A 23,479-nucleotide genomic window follows, 5' to 3' on the forward strand; every position below is an offset into this window, starting at 1 on the left:
AATCGGCTTCCCAGTTTTCTACGCCTGGGATGTGGACTGCAGATATGGTGGACTTCGAGTCCTCCGTCCACTGGAGGATTCGTTGAACCTCCAGCATCGCCAGACGGCTGTGAGTTCCGCCCTGGTGATTGATGTAGGCAACCGCTGTCGCGTTGTCTGACTGGACTCGGATGTGCTTGCCCACCAACAGGTGGTGAAAGGCTAGGAGAGCTAGAAACACAGCTCTGATCTCCAGCACATTGATTGAGAGAGCTGATTCGGACGAAGTCCAAGTGCCCTGTGCTCGGTGATGGAGAAATACTGCTCCCCAACCGGAGAGACTGGCATCCGTGGTGAGGATTACCCAGGACGGAGTCAGGAAGGAGCGTCCCTGTGACAGAGAGAGGGGCCGAAGCCACCACTGAAGAGAGCTCCTGGTTTGTTGCGACAGAGCCACCAGCCTGTGCAAGGAAGAGATCCGCTTGTCCCAACAGCGGAGAATGTCCAGCTGCAGGGGACGCAGATGGAACTGAGCAAAGGGAACCGCTTCCATTGACGCCACCATCTGACCCAGCACCCGCATGAGGTGTCTGATGGAATGACGGCGGTGCCTCAGCAGAGAGCGTACCGCCAGACGAAGAGACTGCTGTTTGACTAAGGGCAGCTTCACAAGTGCCGGCAGAGTCTCGAATTGCATCCCTAGGTACTCGAGTTTCTGGGTTGGAATCAGAGTGGACTTGGGCAAATTGACAAGCCACCCGAACTGGACTAGAATGGCGAGAGTGAGCGAGACACTCCGCTGGCAGTCTGCACTGGATGAGGCCTTGACTAGAAGGTCGTCCAGGTAAGGAATCACTGCCAACCCCTGGAGGTGCAGGACGGCAACCACTGCTGCCATGACCTTGGTGAATACTCGAGGGGCCGTGGCTAGGCCGAAGGGGAGAGCCACGAATTGGAAATGTTCCTCTCCGATTGCAAAGCGTAGCCAACGCTGGTGCGAAACCGCAATAGGAACATGCAGATAGGCATCTCTGATGTCGATGGATGCCAGAAAATCTCCTTGGGTCATTGAGGCAATGACCGATCTCAGAGATTCCATGCGAAAGTGCCGCACCTGAACGTGCTTGTTGAGAAGCTTGAGATCCAGGATGGGCCGGAAGGAACAGTCCTTTTTGGGGACTAGAAAGAGGTTTGAGTAGAAACCGCTGAACCGTTCCCGGGCGGGAACCGGAACAATTACACCGTTGGCCTGCAGGGATGCCACGGCCTGAGAGAAGGCGGCGGCTTTGGAGCAGGGGGGGGTGGACAGAAAAAATCTGTTTGGCGGGCTGGAAGAAAATTCTATCCTGTAGCCGTGGGAGATGATATCCCGCACCCACTGATCGGAGACGTGTTGAAACCACACGTCGCCAAAGTGGGAGAGCCTGCCACCGACCAAGGACGTTGCTGGCGTAGCCAGATAGTCAAGAGGAGGCTGCCTTAGTGGCAGCGGCTCCTCCGGCCTTTTGAGGACGCGGCTTTGCGCGCCAGTTGGGTTTACGATCCTTGGCTGCGGTAGTGGACGAGGTCGAGGGCTTAGAGGCTGACCAGTTAGAGGAACGAAAGGAACGAAAATTCGATTGGTTCCTGCTCTGGACCGGTTTCCTGGCCTTAGTTTGCGGCAAGGAAGTACTCTTTCCGCCAGTAGCTTCCTTAATTATGTCATCCAGCTGTTCTCCAAACAGCCGGGACCCAGCAAAAGGGAGACTCGCAAGGTACTTCTTAGAGGAAGCGTCTGCTTTCCACTCTCGAAGCCACAAGATCCTGCGGATCGCGAGGGAGTTAGCGGAGGCCACCGCCGTGCGGTGAGAAGCCTCCAGGATGGCAGACATGGCGTAGGATGCAAAAGCCGAAGCTTGAGAAGTTAAGGCATCCATCTCAGGAATAGAGTCCCTGGTGAGTGAATGCATCTCCGCCAGAGAGGCAGAGACTGCCTTAAGAGCCCATACTGCCGCAAAAGACGGGGAGAACGAGGCTCCTGCCGCCTCATATACAGACTTGGCCAGAAGGTCAACCTGGCGGTCAGTGGGATTTTTAAGAGAAGTGCCATCAGCCACAGCTACGACTGTGCGGGCTGAGATTCTGGACACCGGAGGGTCTACCTTTGGGGACTGGGCCCATTCCTTAACCACCTCTGGTGGAAAAGGAAAACGGTCATCTGAACTACGCTTCAGAAAGCGTTTGTCAGGACAGGCCCTGGGCTTGTTAACAGTGGTCTGAAAGCTGGAGTGGTTAAAAAACATACTTTTAGCTTTCTTAGGAGAGGTAAACTGGTGTACCTCTACCAGAGAGGTTTGTTCCTCTGACTCTGGTGGGTTGAGGTTCAGAACGGAGTTAATGGACGCAATCAAGTCACTAACATCCGCATCACCCTCAGACAAATCAATGGGGTACATAGAAGTAGCGTCTGAGCCCACAGTAAACGAATCCCCCTCGCCCTGCACGTCGGCACGTGAATCAGAGCCGTGGGACGAGGGAGGAGAAGGGTCCCTACGTCTCAGTTTAGGGGGACTGGGACCTAGAACATGCTCTGAGGGCTCCGCAGAGCTCTGAGCAGCAGAGACACTCTGAGGGGGGGGCTGATGCATAGACAGCAGTGTCCGGGACAGCTGCCCCATGGAGTCTGCAAAAGACTGGGAAATAGCTTGTGAAAAAGATGCTACCCAAGCCGGGGGATCAGCCACCTGGGCTGGAGCGGCCGGAGGAGCCCCTGAGGAGGCTCTAGGCTGAGACACAACCATATTAGCACAGGCATCACAATGTGGGAATGTGCTCGGCTCTGGCAGAATGCGCTTACATGCAGTGCAAAAAGCATACATGTTTGCAGCCATGCTCCGGGTGACAGATATGCTGCTGATGGGGGGGCTCTGCAGCAATAAAACACTCCTAGAATGCCTGAAAGTGTATATAAAAAGCCCACAACCAGAGGTTGTGGCTTACCACACCACTCTGTGTGCCCTCCGGATTCCACAGCTCCAAGTCCCAGTGAAGCGACAGCTTTCCCAAAACAGCAACAGATGCAGCTCCCAGCGCCGTCCAGTGTAAGAACGCTGAGAAAATGGCGCTGGGAGGAGGAGGGGGGGCGTGTATAAGCCCAGGAGCGGGAAAAACGGAGGGCAGAGAGATACAGGACGAGGTACAGGGGAGGGCACATCTCTCCAGAGAGGAGAGTCCTCCCCTCTGCTGGCCGGGCGGTGGGCGGCGCCGTATGCAAAACATGCAGGGAGCCGAAAACGAAACTAGGCCCAAACTGAAGCCGGGGCCTAGATTTCAAAACGCGGCCGAGCAGCAGGCACCTTCGGCGCGGTTCTCAGAGGAAACTCCCAGAACCGGCCGAAATTTACAGTAAAGTTACAACACATACTTTCCCCCAAATAAAAGTACCCGGGACCCCTGAAAAACGTCTCAATACTTCGCTCTTGAGACGCAGGGCCATGTCCCTGGAGAGGGGGGTAAACGCTCCTTCCAGCAGGGACCAGACAGGGCTGCGGATGAAGCCGGCCTCCTGCAAGCAGAGAGGACCGTGATGGCTCCCACTTCAAACAGAGCCTCGACAGAGGATGCGAAGGAGCTCGGCATGTGAAGGCTCCAGCCTTATTAAAGTCAACCTTAACAGCACCCCGCAGAGTGGGGCGTGAAGGGACATGCCGGGAGTCCAGACTGGACCCGCTTTTCTTCCAAATCTTTAAAAATAAAAATGAAAAATATCAGAGAATGCAAGTGTGTGTGACCTCCTGGAACACAAAGCAATGAACTGGGTAGATTGTCATCCAGGGGGTGTATATAGCCGGAGGGAGGAGCTACACGTTTGAGTGTAGTACTTTGTGTGTCCTCCGGAGGCAGTAGCTATACACCCATGGTTTGGGTCTCCCATAAGGAACGATAAAGAAAAGTGTTCTGCATAACATGCAATAAGTGGCAAAATGAAAAGAAAGGTTACTATAAAAGATAAAATATAGTAAATAAAGATTGTAACTTTTAAAACAATGTTCCCTCTCACTGAGGGACAAAGTGTGTCAGAAACACTGTTGCTGCACAATTACAACTCCAATACCGGTACAAGCGTTCACGAAATACTACACAAGTGCGTAATGATAACTATCTAATAATCAGCTGGAGACAAGTGATCATTCCCTGCACACTTACTATACATAAATGCAGTAGACCAGTAATTACCTGGTAAATGCTAGATAAGTGCTCTAACAAGTATGTCCTGAGTCCCAGGACCCCGACGTACATTCTGTTTTCTTCCTCGGGGTGTATCCAGAGAAGAATGCGAAACGTACATTGGGTCCAGGGACTCAGGACATACTTGTTAGAGCACTTCTCCAGCATTTACAAGGTAATTACCGATCTACAGTATTTATATATCGTAAGTGTGCAGGGAATGAACACTGGTCTCCAGCTGATTATTAGATATTTATCATTACACACTTGCGTAGTATTTCGTGAACACTTGTACCGGTATTGGAGTTGTAATTATGCAGCAACAGTGTTTCCTACACACTTGGTGTCCTTTACAGTGTGAGGGAACTTGTTTTAAAAGTTAATATATTTATTATATAAAGATTGTATTTTATCTTACTTTTATAGTCACCTTTTTGTCTTTTCCCACTTATTGTAATTATGCAGAACACTTTATTTGCTTTGGAGTGTTCAGTTTTCATATTTCACTGGGTGACATACTATTGCGGACAAAATAAAATGTGTGGTTTACTACTGTCATGTATCTACAGTGGTCTGTGTCATGGCTGGGCAAAGTGCAGCTGTACCATGCCCTTCCCCACGCCTCCTCGGTTTTCCATTTGTAAGCATGAGGCACAGCAGACGCAATGACGTCACATCACCACATGAGCTGTGTGGAGCGTCAGCGCCCCAGAAACCAGAGCAGAGCAACAGGTAAACGAGAGCGAGTCAAGTACGTGGTCTTTTTTTTCATGTGTATGGGATGCTTGTATGTATAGCGGTAAGCTTTGTGGAACTGAAAGTATATAGAAGACTGTGCGAAGGCTCATGCTGTATTTAGGAGGAAGCTATGTGGGGGGGGGTCATGCTGTATTTAGGAAGCTATGTGGGGGGGGTCATGCTGTATTTAGGAAGCTATGTGGGGGGGCTCATGCTGTATTTAGGAAGCTATGTGGGGGGGCTCATGCTGTATTTAGGAAGCTATGTGGGGGGGCTCATGCTGTATTTAGGAAGCTATGAGGGGGGGGGTGTCATGCTGTATTTAGGAAGCTATGTGGGGGGGCTCATGCTGTATTTAGGAAGCTATGTGGGGGGCTCATGCTGTATTTAGGAAGCTATGTGGGGGGGGCTCATGCTGTATTTAGGAAGCTATGTGGGGGGGGCTCATGCTGTATTTAGGAAGCTATGTGGGGGGGGCTCATGCTGTATTTAGGAAGCTATGTGGGGGGGCTCATGCTGTATTTAGGAAGCTATGTGGGGGGGCTCATGCTGTATTTAGGAAGCTATGTGGGGGCTCATGCTGTATTTAGGAAGCTATGTGGGGGCTCATGCTGTATTTAGGAAGCTATGTGGGGGCTCATGCTGTATTTAGGAAGCTATGTGGGGGGGCTCATGCTGTATTTAGGAAGCTATGTGGGGGGGCTCATGCTGTATTTAGGAAGCTATGTGGGGGGGGTGTCATGCTGTATTTAGGAAGCTATGTGGGGGGGCTCATGCTGTATTTAGGAAGCTATGTGGGGGGGCTCATGCTGTATTTAGGAAGCTATGTGGGGGGGGGCTCATGCTGTATTTAGGAAGCTATGTGGGGGGGGCTCATGCTGTATTTAGGAAGCTATGTGGGGGGGGCTCATGCTGTATTTAGGAAGCTATGTGGGGGGGGGCTCATGCTGTATTTAGGAAGCTATGTGGGGGGGGCTCATGCTGTATTTAGGAAGCTATGTGGGGGGGGGGGCTCATGCTGTATTTAGGAAGCTATGTGGGGGGGGGGCTCATGCTGTATTTAGGAAGCTATGTGGGGGGGGGGCTCATGCTGTATTTAGGAAGCTATGTGGGGGGGGGGCTCATGCTGTATTTAGGAAGCTATGTGGGGGGGGCTCATGCTGTATTTAGGAAGCTATGTGGGGGGGGCTCATTGTGTATTTAGGAAGCTATGTGGGGGGGGCTCATGCTGTATTTAGGAAGCTATGTGGGGGCTCATGCTGTAGTTAGGAAGCTATGTGGGGGCTCATGCTGTAGTTAGGAAGCTATGTGGGGGCTCATGCTTTATTTCAGAAGCTATGTGGGGGATCACGCTGTACTTAGGAGGCCATGTGGGGCTCATGAGAGATATTTATCTATCTATCTAGATATAGATATATGGGGCTTTGTGGGAGCTCAGAACTCTATATAGGAGTATATGTGGGGGCTCATGCTGTATATAGGAGGCTATGTGGGGGCTCATGCTGTATATAGGAGGCTATGTAAGAGCTCACTGTATAGAGAAGGCTATGTGTGGTTTAGATATGTATATAGGAGGCTATGTGAGGGTTGATGCATTTAGGGGGCTATAGTGCTTATACTGTATATAGGAGGTTATCTGGGGTTCATAATATATATAGGGGGCTATGTAGGAGCTTATAATGTATTTAGGAAGCTATGTGAGGGATCATACTGTATATAGAAGAACTATGTGGGGTCTGACACTGTAAACAGAGGGACTATGTGGGGGCTCACACTGTATATAGAGGGACTATGTGGTGGCTCACACTGTATGTTGAGAGACGTGGGGGCTCATACTGCATTCAGGAGGTTATGTGGGGGCTCACTATATAGTGGGACTATGTGTGGGCTCATAAGATATATAGCGGGCTGTCTGAGGCCTCATTGTTAGGGGGATGTTAGCATACTTCATTCTGCTCAATACTAAGTGATACATTATTAATATAAAATACTGTACTTTTCGTTTTGAGATGCACTGAATTATAAGATGCAACCCAAATTTGGAGGAAAAAAAAACAAAAAACGGGGTCTGTTTTATAATACGGTAGTGTCTTACCGAGGGGGGCGGCAGCGGTGGTGAAGTGGCATCAGAGGAGGCAGGGGCGGTGGTGGAGTAGGGCAATGCTGTGGGCGGTGCAGTGGGTGCTGCAGCGAGCATCTGGGAGCCAGAAGGAGCATCCAAGAAACTGTCGGTAGTGCGGGTTTCAAAGAAACGTTGCCCGGAATCGGAGCGTGCACAAATGGAGGTCTCGGCTCAATGACAAGCCGAGATCTCATCTGCACACACGCAACCTCAGGGCGCCATTTTCCTTAAATCCGCTGCAGGGCAATCAATGACCCCGAGGTGGCGTGTGTGTGCAGATGAGATCTTGAGCAGAGAGCTACTTCTGATACGCGCCGATGCTGGGTGCCATTATTTGAAGCCCGCATATTTTCAGAATGGTGGCCCACTTCACAGCCCGCAGCACAGCGCACCGCCCGCAGTAAGCCTGTAGAACAGTGCCTGCAGCATCTCACCTGCCTCCTGTGACCCCTCTCCATGACCCCTGGTAAGCTACATTCGGATTAGAAAACGCACCCCTCATTATAAGTGTGTCTTATAATCCGAAAAATACGGTAATAAATATATTAATATTGAGCAGAATTTCAGCCTATTGGATCGGCTCTCCACAACAGTCGCAGTCTCATGTGGCCCCCTCGGGAAAATGAAATTGCTCATCCCTGGTCTATACAAGAGTCCCTGAATTATTCTATTATACCCCTCTATTAGATGTCAAATTCTGGTTTACTTTGGTGGCAAGGGGGAGGGGGTAAAGTTGTGGCATATGTGAACAAGGTCTTACATTTACCACAAGTGTATATCTGAAACACACGTGAAGGGCACTCAAGCAGAGGGACAATACATTCTAAAATTTGTTATGTTCTGTGAGATATTGATTCAAATATTACTTTTCAAATGGGGGTGTATTTTTTTGTTTTCAAACTAGCTGACGGAAAAAAACAAACCCCACAACAACAACAAAAAATTAAGTGACATTTTTAGAGACACTTAGGAGTCCCCCTAAGGCAAGCTTTGCTCATTTGTATGGAAAAAACACACACCGGAAGCAGACAGTGTGTGCTCTAAAGAGTGAGCACTGTCAATCAGAAGCAGAAGAAGGGCCCAATGTGCAAAGAAGAAGACATAACGGTGCATCAAACTCTTGGCCACATCAAGCGTGCACCAAAGCCCCCCATCTGCAGACAAGTTAAGTTATTTTCTCAGTAATCGGTAAAGTGCTAGCATGATTAAAATAGGGGCTAAGCCCATTTAAAATGTATTTTGGGGGTGATAAGACTCCCTTTTAACTTTAGTGACACTGGGATTTTACCTGTCCAAGAAGTTTACAATATTTGGGTTCTTCAGCTCTTTCATCACTAGAATTTCATTTATAATCAATTCTTTCTTCGGCTGCTTCTGGAGGTTGATTTGTTTAATTGCAACCTATGGGAGCCAAAAAAAAAAAAAAAAAAAACATATAAAAAGAAAGATAAACCGTCACACTACTTCTGTTGGACTCTGCCAAATTATGATGTTCTATGAACAGAAATAATTTGCAGCGGAATTTCCTGCAGCAAAACCTAGAATGTTGGCAAGAAAAATGCTGCATAAAATATGTGCTTTTTAGGCCGGAATCACACTTGCAAGAGACTCGTGCGAGTCTTGCATCGGCATCCCCCGGCACGGCCGCACACTCTGTGGACAGGAGCGGCTCAGCTGCATAGAAATACATGCAGCCGACCCGCTCCTGTCAGGAGAGAAGCCAGCTGCACCGGGTGATGCGAGGCAAGACTCGCACGAGTCTCTTGCATGTGTGACTCCGGCCTTAAGCTATGTGCACACTAGAAAAAGGATTTTTCTTAAGAAATTTCTTAAGAAAATATCTTGAGTGAAGGATTAGCGCACCTGCGTTTTTACCGCGATTTGGTGCGTTTTTGGTGAGTTTTTACCGCTGGTTGCTCCCTGCGTTATTGTGCCATTATCTATGGTAACTAACGCAGTTAGCTGCAGAAAAAAAGTGACATGCTCATTCTTTTTCTTAAGAAAATCTACAGAAAGAATTTTCTTAAGAGAAAAACGCAGTGTGCGCAAAGCTAATTTTTTTTGCCATAGGTTTGGCTGGGGAATGTCTGCAGAAAGGTTACAAGAATTTCACAAGAAATTTCTGCAGCAAAAACGCACCAAAAACGCAGGTAAAAAACGCAGTGTGTGAACACAGCCTTACAGCGTTTTCACGCATTCATTTTAATGGGTGACAGCTAAAAGAATTGCCATAATGTAGATTTGAAAAAAACGCTTTGAAGGTTCAAATCTGCAAGAAAAAAACACCAGCAAAGTGAGTGTGCTTTATGGAATCTCAAGCACACGCTCATTACTGGAAAACGCAGTGTTTGTTTCTGAAGGAAAACTACAGTAAAAAAATGCAGGGTGGTAACAAGCCCATAACCTGTTTTTTTTTCTATCCCAAGCGTTGTCTTACCTCTTGTCCAGTGGCTACATCGATAGCAGTAAAGACTGTTCCAGAGGCACTAAAAAGACATTAAAAAAGGAGCAATTGAGCGATTCCCCTTTATTTACAGCATAACAATGTAGCGATTGATGGCGGTATTCTTGTCTGCCTATAAAAGGCTGATCCAGTATTATATCGTCCATCAAGCATATCTTACACCCACTTGCCTGTTTACTATGAGCCACGCTCGTACATCGGAAAGCCTGCGTTGCCAACTTTCAGGGGCACATTTTATAGACATATGGACCTGCCCAATTATATTCTGATTCTGGCAGAAGGTGACCGCTCTTATCCATTATGTCAATACCTGTACCATGTGACCCCCTTGCTTTTTCTATTTAGGGTAGTAGAAGAGGGATTGTGGGATCATTAAAACTGTGTTCATGGCTAGGAAATAGATAGCTCTGAGATGGGAGGCTCGGATCACACTGTAAGAGCCTGGATTAAACTGGTCAACTCGATTATACCTTATGAGTGGGTGGTGTGTTACAATAGGGGGGTGTCCAGAAAAAAAATCCATATTTGGGACCTGTGGAACTCCTCTGCAAGTACACTTTTGGAAAATTAGTGTCATGGTTAAGATACAGGTAGCGCCCCCCTTGGTGTTAGAATTTGGAGCATATCCCAGTGATGTATTCCGTTGATACTAAATTAATAGTGCTAGAAAACAGAAGCGCTGATGGGGTTTTACCAGATAAATAACAGGTTAGTATATAAAGTTATATACTCACCAAATGTGGTTGTGAAGGGTCACAACCACCATAGATAGCATAGGATAATGGCGGCTGCCGCGGCCCCACGTGCAGAAGTCTTCAGTGTAGGAGGAGAAAAAGGGGTTAAACTCGCGCAATCCGCCAAATAAGATGTAGAGATGTTGATAGATTACTTTATTCCATAGGTCTACGCGTTTTGAGGTATAGAGACCTCTTCCTCAGGACCAGAAAATCAACATACTGAATGTTGATTTTCTGGTCCTGAGGAAGAGGTCTCTATACCTCGAAACGCGCAGACCTATGGAATAAAAGTGATCTATCTACATCTTATTTGGCGGATTGCGCGGGTTTAACCCCTTTTTCACCTCCTACACTGAAGAGTTGATACTAAAATTGACTTTTTTCGTTTTCTTTGCCTCAGAGTACATTGAACTGGGCTGTTTGTGTGCTTAATATTAATGTCTGATGAGTAGATAAGTGCTAAAGTGCATAGCCACCAATTGTGTTAGATACAGCTGAAGCTATCTTACCCTCCTGTTTATGATTAGCTAGAAGCGCTCCTAGGTCTGTATAATGCTATATACAATTGACGCTGTACTATGCTTGGTTTGTTAATAAATCAAAGTTAAAAAAAAAATAAAAAAAATGTAGTGACAATAAGCAATATAGACCTCTTTAATCTCTCAAGTTGTTACCTATTTTTGGGAAAAACCTTTAGTGTGGCTCTTACTGGTGGAACCCCCACCGAACCTGAAAATGAGGGCTCTAAAAAGTCTCGCGCCTCCAGTCTATTCATTCTCTATGGGACTGTTGGAGATGGCCTTGGTGAGAGAATGGTGTTAGTGCCCCATTCTCGGGATCTGTGGGGATCCACAGTATAGGGGATACCCATATTCCAAGATAAAAAGTTATTTTTTCAACTTCTCAGACTCCCACACGAGGGGAGGACAGGGGTCCCAAACAGCGAGACACCAACCAGACAATTCTAGTCTGTTCTGTGCTGGTCTGAAGTAGGTGCCCCCCGTGTAATGTAGGAAGTGCGCAGACACTCACCCCTGACCAATCTTCTCATATCGGGTGTACTTTTTCTTCGGGTCACCTATGCTCACTATGGTTCCTGTAAAGAAATAAGTTGGTGACAACAACAAACATTACATCCGCACTTACATTCTGCTTCTCCTAGTCAAGTTCCCTTATATGTGGGAAGAAGGGATTTTTTTCCACTCTATAAATCCCAATGCACAGAGGGGATTAACCCCTTCACCCCCAGACAATTTTCAGTTTTCCATTATTTTCTTTCCCTTCATCCAAGAGCTTTTGTCATCATATTACAAGACCTGTAACATGCTATTTTTTTTGCCTCTGGGACTGTATGAGGGTCTATTTTTTGTGCCCGAGCTTACATATTTTCTGATACCATTTTCAGGTAGTCTCTGATTGTATTTTATTGCTGCGACCATAAAAAAAACAAAAAACCCATAATTCTGGCATTGTTTTTCATTCTCGTTACGCCGTTTACTGAGGAGATTAATTTCTTTTCTATTTTGATAGATCAGACATTTATGAATGGAGGGATATCTTTTTTGTTTGTTTTAATGGGGCAAAATGAGGGTGATTTTAACTAGTGTTTATTAAATATTTTTTTAAAAAAAGAGGATTTAGTTTACTTACCGTAAATTCTTTTTCTTATAGTTCCGACATGGGAGACCCAGACCATGGGTGTATAGCTTCTGCCTCCGGAGGACACACAAAGTACTACACTAAAAAGTGTAGCTCCTCCCTCCGAGCATATACACCCCCTGGATAACCAAATCTAGCCAGTTTAGTGCAAAAGCTGAAGGAGGACATCCACCCACAAGTAGAGACAGAGCAAAACCCGGAACAACCGGAACCTCTGTCTACAACAACAGCCGGTGAAAACACACGGAACAAGAAAACTGCCAACAGGCAACAGGGAGGGAGCTGGGTCTCCCATGTCGGAACTATAAGAAAAAGAATTTACGGTAAGTAAACAAAATTCTCTTTTTCTTCATCGTTCCTTATGGGAGACCCAGACCATGGGACGTCTTAAAGCAGTCCATGGGTGGGAAATAAACAGAAAACTGAGAAGTAGGCAAAACCTAACTTCACAAATGGGCGACAGCCGCCTGAAGGATGCGTCTGCCCAAGCTCGCATCTGCCGAAGCATGAGCATGCACTTGATAGTGCTTCGAAAACGTGTGCAGACTAGACCAAGTGGCAGCCTGACAGACCTGCTGAGCCGTAGCCTGGTGCCTGAAAGCCCAAGAGGCACCGACAGCTCTGGTCGAATGCGCCTTGATCCCCGGCGGGGGAGGCACCTGAGTGCACTGGTAGGCATCGGATATGGCCGACCTAATCCAACGAGCTAGGGTCGGTTTAGAGGCCGAGAGACCCTTGCGCTGACCTGTGGTCAGCACAAAAAGAGAGGTGCACCGCCTAAGAACAGCGGTGCGTGACACATAGCGCCCGCACCAGATCTAAAGTATGCAACGCTTTCTCAAAGCGATGCACAGGAGCCGGACAAAAGGAGGGCAATGAAATGTCCTGGTTAAGGTGGAAAGGAGACACCACCTTAGGGAGAAAGTCCGGAGTCGGACGGAGAACCACCTTGTCTTGGTGAAAAACCAAAAAAGGTGACTCCGAAGAGAGCGCAGCCAAATCAGAAACTCTCCTGAGAGAAGTTATGGCCACCAGAAAAACGACCTTCTGTGAAAGTCGAAAAAAGAAACCTCCCTAAGAGGCTCAAAGGGGGGTTTCTGTAAGGCCGTGAGGACCAGATTAAGGTCCCAGGGATCCAAAGGCCGCCGGTAAGGTGGAATGATGTGAGATGCGCTATGCATGAAGGTGCGCACCTGGGCCAGTCGGGCGATACGCCGCTGGAACAACACTGACAGCGCCGAGACCTGTCCCTTAAGGGAATTGAGGGATAGTCCTAGCTGCAGACCGGACTGTAGAAAGGACAGGACGGTCGGCAAGGAAAAAAGGCCAAGGGGCATGCCCGGAAGAACGACACCAAGACAGGAAAATTCTCCAAGTCCTGTGGTAAATCTTGGCCGAGGAAGACTTCCGAGCCTGAGTCATAGTGGAGATGACTTCGGGAGGAATGCCGGAAGCAGTCAGGATCCAGGACTCAAGAGCCACGCCGTCAATCTGAGAGCCGCAGAATTCTGGCGGAAAAACGGACCTTGTGAGAGAAGGTCTGGGCGGTCCGGGAGATGCCACGGCACCTCTACGGACAGACGGAGCAGGTCTGGGTACCAAGCTCGCCTGGCCAAGTCTGGAGCAATGAGTATGACCCGACGGCCCTCCATTCTGATCTTGCGCAGGACTCTGGGCAAGAGAGCTAGAGGGGGAAACACGTAAGACAGACGGAACTGGGACCAATCCTGAACCAGCGCGTCCGCTGCAAAGGCCTGAGGATCGTGGGAGCGAGCCACGTAAACCGGGACCTTGTTGTTGTGCCGGGATGCCATTAGATCCACTTCCGGAGTGCCCCACTTGCGGCAGATCGACCGGAACACTGCCGGATGCAGCGCCCACTCGCCGCTGTCCACTGCTTGACGGCTGAGATAATCTGCCTCCCAGTTTTCCACGCCTGGGATGTGGATTGCGGATATGGTGGACCTGGAGTCCTCCGTCCACTGAAGGATGCGTTGAACCTCCAACATTGCCAGGCGGCTGCGAGTCCCGCCCTGGTGATTGATGTAGGCAACTGCTGTCACGTTGTCTGACTGGACTCGAATGTGCTTGCCCGCCAACAGGTGGTGAAAGGCTACGAGAGCTAGAAGCACAGCTCTGATCTCCAGCACATTGATCGAGAGGGCTGATTCGGACGGAGTCCAAGTGCCCTGTGCTCGGTGGTGGAGAAATACTGCTCCCCAGCCGGATAGACTGGCATCCGTGGTGAGAATCACCCAGGACGGGATCAGGAAGGAGCGTCCCTGAGACAGAGAGAGGGGCCGAAGACACCACTGAAGAGAGCTCCTGGTCTGTGGCGACAGAGCCACCAACCTGTGCAAGGAAGAAGTCCGCTTGTCCCAACAGCGGAGAATGTCCAGCTGCAGAGGACGCAGATGGAACTGGGCAAAGGGAACCGCTTCCATTGACGCCACCATCTGACCCAGCACCTGCATGAGGTGCCTGATGGAATGACGGCGGGGCCTCAACAGAGAGCGCACCGCCAGATGGAGGGACTGCTGTTTGACTAAGGGCAGCTTCACAAGTGCCGGCAGAGTCTCGAATTGCATCCCTAGGTACGTACGTTTTTGGGTCGGGGTCAGAGTGGACTTGGGCAGATTGACAAGCCACCCGAATTGAACAAGCGTGGCGAGAGTGAGCGAGACACTCCGCTAACAGTCTGCACTGGATGAAGCCTTGACAAGAAGGTCGTCCAGGTAAGGAATCACTGCCAACCCCTGGAGGTGCAGAACCGCAACCACTGCTGCCATGACCTTGGTAAATACTCGAGGGGCCGTGGCTAACCCGAAGGGGAGAGCCACGAATTGGAAATGTTCCTCTCCGATTGCAAAACGTAGCCAACGCTGGTGTGAAACAGCAATTGGCACATGCAGATAGGCATCTCTGATGTCGATGGATGCCAGGAAATCTCCTTGGGTCATTGAGGCAATGACTGATCGCAGAGACTCCATGCGAAAATGCCGCACCTGAACATGCTTGTTGAGAAGCTTGAGATCCAGGATGGGCCGGAACGTACCGTCCTTTTTGGGGACTAGGAAGAGATTTGAGTAAAAACCTCTGAACCGTTCCCTGGCGGGAACCGGTACAATTACTCCGTTGGCCTGTAAGGATGCCACGGCCTGAGAGAAGGCGGCGGCCTTGGAGCAGGGGGGAGTTGACAGAAAGAATCTGTTTGGCGGGCTGGAAGAGAACTCTATCCTGTAGCCGTGGGAGATGATATCCCGCACCCACTGATCGGAGACGTGTTGAAACCACGCGTCGCCAAAGTGGGAGAGCCTGCCACCGACCAAGGACGTTGCTGGCTCGGCCAGATAGTCAAGAGGAGGCTGCCTTGGTGGCAGCAGCTCCTGCGGACCCTTGTGGACGCGGCTTCTTGCGCCAGGTGGGCTTCTGGTCCTTGGCTGAGTTAGTGGACGAGGCCGAGGGCTTAGAGGACAACCAGTTAGAGGAACGAAAGGAACGAAACCTCGACTGGTTCCTGCCCTGGACAGGTTTCCTGGTTTTAGTCTGTGGCAAGGAAGTACTCTTCCCGCCAGTAGCCTCCTTAATGATTTCATCCAATTGTTCACCGAACAGTCTGGACCCAGCAAATGGGAGCCCAGCAAGGTACTTCTTTGAGGAAGCATCTGCCTTCCACTGTCGAAGCCACAAGATCCTGCGGATAGCGAGGGAATTAGCGGAGGCCACCGCAGTGCGGTGAGAAGCCTCCAGCATGGCGGACATGGCGTAGGCTGAAAAGGCTGAAGCCTGGGAAGTTAAGGCAACCAATTCAGGCATAGAGTCCCTCGTAAGGGAATGCATCTCCTCTAGGGAAGCAGAGATGGCTTTGAGAGCCCACACTGCTGCAAAGGACGGGGAGAACGAGGCCCCAGCCGCCTCATAGACAGACTTGGCCAGGAGGTCAACCTGGCGGTCAGTGGGATCCTTAAGTGAGGTGCCATCAGCCACAGATACAACTGTCCGGGCTGAGAGTCTAGACACCGGAGGGTCTACCTTTGGTGAGTGAGCCCACTCCTTGACCACCTCTGGTGGAAAAGGAAAACTGTCATCAGAACCACGCTTTGGGAAGCGTTTGTCAGGACAGGCTCTGGGCTTGGACACAGTGGCTTGAAAACTGGAGTGGTTAAAGAACACACTCCTTGTTCTCTTAGGCAAAGTAAACTGGTGCTCTTCTGCCAGAGAGGGTTGCTCCTCTGATACTGGCGGATTGAGGTCCAGTACGGAATTAATGGACGCAATCAAATCACTAACATCCGCATCACCCTCGGTCAGATCAATGGGGCACATGGAGGTAGCGTCCGTGCCCCCAGTAAAGACATCCTCCTCGTCCTGCGAGTCGGCTCGTGAATCGGAGCCGCGGGACGAGGAAGGAGAGGGGACCCTGCGTCTCCTTTTAGGAGGACGGGGTCTGGGAGCAGATGATGAATCCTCTGTGAGCTCTGCAGAGCGAGCCGAAGCAGCAGAGGCACCCTGAGAAGGGGGCTGATGCATGGTCAGCAGAGTCCGGGACAGCTGTCCCATGGAGTCGGCAAAGGACTGGGAGATAGACTTAGAAAAAGATTCTACCCAAGCCGGGGGTTCAGCCACCGGGGCCGGAGCAGGCAGAGGGACCACTGGGGAGACTCCAGGCTGAGGCACCACCATGTTAGAGCAGGCATCACAATGTGGATATGTGCTCGGTTCAGGCAGTACGAGCTTACATGCAGTGCATATTGAGTACAGCCTTGCAGCCTTGCTCCTAGTGTGAGACATGCTGCTGAGGTGGAGGCTCTGCAGTAAAGAATACACTCCTTCAGAATGACCCCCAGAGAGTGTATAATAAAGTCCACAACCAGAGGTTGTGGCTTACCAGCCGTTTTGTGTGCCCTCCGGATTCCACAGCTCGGACCCCCAGACAGCTTGCAGAGATGCAGCAGCCAGCGCCGATCAGTGTGAGAACGCTGATAAAATGGCGCTGGAGTGAGGAGGGGGGGCGGGGCCTAGTCCAAGAGCGGGAACCGGAGGGCCAAGGAGATATACAGGGGAGGGAAACATCTCCTCAGAGAGGAGTGTCCTCCCCTGTGCTGATTGGCCGGTGGGCGGCGCCGCACTGTCCCTCTGCATGACTGACATGCAGGGGCAGTGAAACCGAAAGTAGGCCGCAGCCGAAGCCGGGACCTAAATTTTACAATGCGGCCGGCGAGCAGGCACCCTCGGCGCGGTTCTCAGGTGAAAACCAGAGAACCGGCCGGAAATCACAGCAGAGTTAAATAACACACTCTCCCCACAATAAATGTACAAGGGACCCCTCAATAACGTCTCAAATACTTAGCTTATGAGACGCAGGGCCAGGTCCCTGAGGGATGAGTGCTCCGTCCGGCAGGGTCCTGAAAGGGCTGCGGATGGAGACCGGTCTCCTGCAAAGCAGTGAGAACCGTGCTGGCTCCCACTTCAAGCCAGAGCCCGAGGGATGGTGAAGGAGCGCGGCATGAAAAGGCTCCAGCCTTGAAATCAACCTTAACAACACCGCCGACACAGTGGGGTGAGAAGGGACATGCCGGGAGTCCAGCTTGGACCCGCTTTTCTTCCAACTCTTTAAAATCAAAAATCATATGAGAATGCATGTGTGGATGTACGCCTCCTGAACACAAAGCATTGAACTGGCTAGATTTGGTTATCCAGGGGGTGTATATGCTCGGAGGGAGGAGCTACACTTTTTAGTGTAGTACTTTGTGTGTCCTCCGGAGGCAGAAGCTATACACCCATGGTCTGGGTCTCCCATAAGGAACGATGAAGAAAACTTTTTTTATTATTTTTTACACAGTATTTAATGTGAGGTTTCACGGCTTTTCTATCCTGGCCACATCAATATATTGAGAAACCAGATTTCTCTCAAAATACCTTGTGTTGCCAATAGTGCCTGTGAGAGGCACTATTGCGGACCACTCACCCGCTATGTGTGACCCCCGAGCTCCGTGACCTCTGATGTCACCTGAGGTGGACTGCAGTCTTCCTGAGTGACTGGGCTGTGGGTGGCATTACACCGCTCATCACAGCCAGCGTGTTGCATGCACTCTCTTCTTCACTGCAGAGCACCGCAAGCAGGAGCGATGCTGGGCTGTGATGAGCGGTGCACAAAGGAGCGATGCTGGGCTGTGATGAGCGGTGACACGCCGCCCACAGCGCAGTCACTCAGGGAGACCGGGGCTAGTCACGATGATGTCAGGTCATCAGGGAGTTGACCTGACATTCCCGGACATTAGAGGTCACGCTAAGGGGGCCCGCAATAGCGCCGCTCACTGGCACTATTGGCAACACAAGGTATTTGAGAGAAACCTTGCTTCTCAACATATCGTTGTGGCCAATAATGAAAACGGGCGAACCACCCCTTTAATAGTCCCCTTATGGGACTTAAAGCTGTGATCGCCCAAGTGCTTCTGCTGTACAGAGCAGTACATCAGCACTGTTGTGAATAGCAGAGATCATGATCTCCTATGAACACTGGCTCGCAGCCGACGTTCACAGGAGGATCCGAATGACAGACACAGGGGTCATCAGCAGACCTCCAGCTGTCAGGATAGCCCACAGGCATCCCGCAACTGGCAGGAAAAGTGATGTGCTTTTTGTCAGGGCGTGTTAAATGCGGCTATCAGAGTTTCACAGTGGGGTTTTCACACTGGTTAACAGCCGCAGGCGGATCTCCGATCCATCCACAGTTATTAGATGCACTTGATGGCTGATTAAATCAGACATGTACAGGGAAAGATGTGGGTTCAGCATGAGCTTCATCAAACAGAGGCTCGAAGAAGGGTTGAAAGCAATATTCCCAAATCCAAGACTCTATCCCAATATGTAGTAGGACTAATAATAATATTAGCAAATACCTCAAATTAGAAATGTAGTATAGTTCTTCTGATATAGCCATGTCTGTTACCTCATGTGCAGTGCATTGCAGCTTACGTATCAATGGTTATGACCACTAGCCACTAACCAACTGTCACTATATGAGTGAATGTAACCATGGATACCTAAGCTGCAATGCCCTGCACATGAGGTAAGAGACATAGCTATATCAGGAGAACTATACTTCAATTCTAATTGGAGGTATTCGTGAATATTATTATTTCACCTACTACACAGTGGGATAGGATCTTGAAGATGGGAATAACTCTAAGAGAGAAAATAAATAGCTAGTTACCGGTAAGGGGTATAAAATAAATTAAAATAAAAAATTCCGGTTTAAAATCAGGTACACCACCATCAGACTATGCTGCATAAATAGCAGAAACACACACACACAAACACACACACACGCAGAAACACACGCAGAAACACACGCAGAAACACACGCAGAAACACACGCAGAAACACACGCACAGTATGGGAGACCATGCTGGAGCTTCATCTCCCAGAGACTGACCATGGGGCACTAACCCTTAGGGTAAGAACGCACTTTGCTTTTTTGCTGCTTTTTCAACTGCAGCGTTTAATGCCAAAATGGATGTGTTCTGCTTTTCAAGCATAGTCTATGGGAATTTGGTTTTCTAAACCGTACTATGCTGTTCAAACTGCAGCCTTTTTGTGGCAGAAATTAGAGCAAAAACTCAGCTTTGCAGTGCAAAACCCAAATGGAAAAAACAATTGACATGTCCATTTTAAACGTGATAACAGTATCAAACCTTGTTTCTCTTAATGTGCCGCAAAAAACGCATGACACTGAAAGTAATGGTTATTATGTGTTGAAAGAAGGGAATTTTGTTACTTACCGTAAATTCCTTTTCTTCTAGCTCTTATTGGGAGACCCAGACGATTGGGGTATAGCTACTGCCCTCTGGAGGCCACACAAAGCACTACATTAAAAGTGCAAGGCCCCTCCCCCTCTGGCTATACCCCCCCCGTGGTATCACGGGTTCTCCAGTTTTAGTGCCAAAGCAAGAAGGAGGAAGCCAATAACTGGTTTAAACAAATTAACTCCGAATAACATCGGAGAACTGAAAAACCGTTCAACATGAACAACATGTGTACCCGCAAACAACAAAAAAACATCCCGAAGGACAACAGGGCGGGTGCTGGGTCTCCCAATAAGAGCTAGAAGAAAAGGAATTTACGGTAAGTAACAAAATTCCCTTCTTCAGCGCTCTATTGGGAGACCCAGACGATTGGGACGTCCAAAAGCTGTCCCTGGGTGGGTAAAGAAGTACCTCATGTTAGAGCTGCAAAACAGCCCTCCCCTACGGGGGTGTCACTGCCGCCTGCAGGACTCTTCTACCTAAGCTGGCATCCGCCGAAGCATAGGTATGCACCTGATAATGCTTGGTGAAAGTGTGCAGACTGGACCAGGTAGCTGCCTGGCACACCTGTTGAGCCGAAGCCTGGTGACGTAATGCCCAGGACGCACCCACGGCTCTGGTTGAGTGGGCTTTTAGCCCTGAAGGAACCGGAAGCCCCGCAGAACGGTAGGCCTCTAGAATTGGTTCTTTGATCCATCGAGCCAGGGTGGCTTTAGAAGCCTGCAACCCCTTGCGCGGACCAGCGACAAGGACAAAAAGTGCATCGGCACGGCGCATGGGCGCCGTGCGGGAAATGTAGATTCTGAGTGCTCTCACCAGATCTAGCAAACGTAAGTCCTTTTCATACCGGTGAACCGGATGAGGACAAAAAGAAGGCAAGGATATATCCTGATTAAGATGAAAAGAGGATACGACCTTAGGGAGAAACTCCGGAATAGGGCGCAGCACTACCTTGTCCTGGTGGAACACCAGGAAGGGAGCCTTGGATGACAGAGCTGCCAGCTCAGACACTCGCCGAAGCGATGTGATCGCAACAAGAAACGCCACTTTCTGTGACAGCCGAGAAAAGGAAACTTCCTTCAGAGGCTCGAAGGGCGGCTTCTGGAGAGCAACTAGTACCCTGTTCAGATCCCATGGATCTAACGGCCGCTTGTACGGGGGCACAATATGACAGACCCCCTGCAGGAACGTGCGCACCTTAGAAAGACGTGCTAGACGCTTCTGAAAAAACACGGATAGTGCCGAAACTTGCCCTTTAAGGGAGCTGAGCGACAAGCCCTTTTCTAACCCCGATTGCAGGAAGGAAAGAAACTTGGGCAATGCAAATGGCCAGGGAGACACTCCCTGAGCAGAGCACCAGGATAAGAAAATCTTCCACGTTCTGTGGTAGATCTTAGCCGAATTCGACTTTCTAGCTTGTCTCATTGTGGCAACGACTCCTTGAGATAATCCTGCAGATGCTAGGATCCAGGACTCAATGGCCACACAGTCAGGTTCAGGGCCGCAGAATTCTGATGGAAAAACGGCCCTTGGGACAGTAAGTCTGGTCGGTCTGGCAGTGACCACGGTCGACCGATCGTGAGATGCCACAGATCCGGATACCACGACCTCCTCGGCCAGTCTGGAGCGACGAGTATGATGCGGCTGCACTCGGATCTGATCTTGCGTAGCACTCTGGGCAAGAGCGCCAGAGGCGGAAACACGTATGGGAGCTGAAACTGCGACCAATCTTGAACCAAGGCGTCTGCCGCCAGAGCTCTTTGATCGCGCGACCTCGCCATGAATGCCGGGACCTTGTTGTTGTGCCGGGATGCCATTAGGTCGACGTCCGGCACTCCCCAGCGGCGACAGATTTCCTGAAACACGTCCGGGTGAAGGGACCATTCCCCTGCGTCCATGCCCTGGCGACTGAGGAAGTCTGCTTCCCAGTTTTCTACGCCTGGGATGTGAACCGCGGATATGGTGGATGCTCTGTCCTCCACCCACATTAGAATGCGCCGGACTTCTTGGAAGGCCTGCCGACTGCGCGTCCCTCCTTGGTGGTTGATGTATGCCACCGCTGTGGAGTTGTCCGATTGGATTCGGATCTGCTTTCCTTCCAGCCACTGTTGGAAGGCCAGTAGAGCAAGATACACTGCTCTGATCTCCAGAACATTGATCTGAAGGGTGGACTCCTGCGGAGTCCACGTCCCCTGAGCCCTGTGGTGGAGAAATACTGCTCCCCACCCTGACAGACTCGCATCTGTCGTGACTACTGCCCAGGATGGGGGCAGGAAGGATCTTCCCTGAGACAATGAGGTGGGAAGGAGCCACCATTGTAGGGAGTCCTTGGCCGTCTGGGAAAGCGAGACTTTCCTGTCCAGGGACGTTGACTTCCCGTCCCATTGGCGGAGAATGTCCCATTGAAGTGGGCGCAGATGAAACTGCGCAAAGGGAACTGCTTCCATGGCTGCCACCATCTTCCCTAGGAAATGCATGAGGCGCCGCAAGGGATGCAACTGGCCCTGCAGAAGAGATTGCACCCCTGTCTGTAGTGACCGCTGCTTGTTCAGCGGAAGCTTCACTATCGCTGCTAGAGTATGAAACTCCATGCCAAGATACGTTAGTGATTGAGTCGGTGATAGGATCGACTTTGGAAAGTTGATGATCCATCCGAAAGACTGTAGGGTCTCCAGCGTAGCATTCAGGCTGTGCTGACATGCCTCTTGAGAGGGAGCTTTGACCAATAAATCGTCTAGGTAAGGGATCACCGAGTGTCCCTGAGAGTGCAAGACTGCTACCACCGCCGCCATGACCTTGGTGAAGACCCGTGGGGCTGTTGCCAGACCAAATGGCAGAGCTACGAACTGAAAATGGTCGTCTCCTATCACAAAACGTAGAAAACGTTGATGTTCTGTAGCAATTGGCACGTGGAGATAAGCATCTTTGATGTCTATTGAGGCAAGGAAGTCTCCTCTGGACATTGAGGCAATGACAGAACGCAGGGTTTCCATCCGGAACTTCCTGGCGTGCACATGTTTGTTGAGCCGTTTTAGGTCCAGAACAGGACGGAACGAGCCGTCCTTTTTTGGAACCACAAAGAGATTGGAGTAAAACCCTTGCCCTTGTTCCTGAGGAGGGACTGGGATCACCACTCCTTCCGCTCTTAGGGAGTCCACCGCCTGCAGCAGAGCATCTGCTCGGTCTGGATGTGGGGAGGTTCTGAAGAACCGAGCTGGAGGACGAGAATTGAACTCGATTCTGTACCCGCGAGACAAAATGTCCGTCACCCACCGGTCTTTGACCTGTGACATCCAAATGCCGGAAAAGCGGGAGAGCCTGCCCCCGCCCGACCGGCGATGCGGAGGGAGGGGGCTGGAAGTCATGAGGTAGCCGCTTTGGAAGCGGTACCTCCATTTGCTTTCTTGGGGCGCGTGTGAGCCCGCCACGAATCTGAGTTTCTTTGCGTCCTCTGAGTCCCTTTGGACGAGGTAAATGGTGTCTTGCCCGAACCTCGAAAGGACTGAAACCTCTGCTGCCACTTTTTCTGCTGAGGTTTGGTTGTTCTGGGTTGTGGTAAAGAGGAGTCTTTACCCTTGGACTGCTTAATGATATCAGCCAATGGCTCGCCAAACAGTCTATCTCTAGATAAAGGCAAACTGGTCAAACATTTTTTGGAACCAGCATCTGCTTTCCAGTCCTTTAACCACAAGGCTCTGCGCAAAACTACCGAATTGGCGGACGCCATTGAGGTGCGACTGGTAGATTCTAGGACCGCATTGATAGC

The 23,479-nt window shown here is 50.1% G+C and overlaps 1 protein-coding gene across 3 annotated transcripts in view; it reads right to left on the reverse strand.

Annotated features, from left to right (window-relative positions):
* Nucleotides 1-23,479, reverse strand: part of PAK2 (p21 (RAC1) activated kinase 2) — a 139,064-nt gene that overhangs the window by 47,935 nt on the left and 67,650 nt on the right. For all 3 annotated transcript variants that reach the window (XM_075340987.1, XM_075340985.1, XM_075340986.1), the window contains 3 exons: nt 11,279-11,342; nt 9,483-9,531; nt 8,334-8,446 (listed from right to left, as the gene is read on the reverse strand). In XM_075340987.1, the coding sequence (XP_075197102.1) occupies nt 8,334-8,446; nt 9,483-9,531; nt 11,279-11,342 (226 nt within the window). The remainder of the gene's footprint in view (nt 1-8,333; nt 8,447-9,482; nt 9,532-11,278; nt 11,343-23,479) is intronic.

The sequence above is a fragment of the Anomaloglossus baeobatrachus genome, chromosome 3 (genome assembly GCF_048569485.1).
Source record: "Anomaloglossus baeobatrachus isolate aAnoBae1 chromosome 3, aAnoBae1.hap1, whole genome shotgun sequence".
Lineage (NCBI taxonomy): Eukaryota > Metazoa > Chordata > Amphibia > Anura > Aromobatidae > Anomaloglossus > Anomaloglossus baeobatrachus.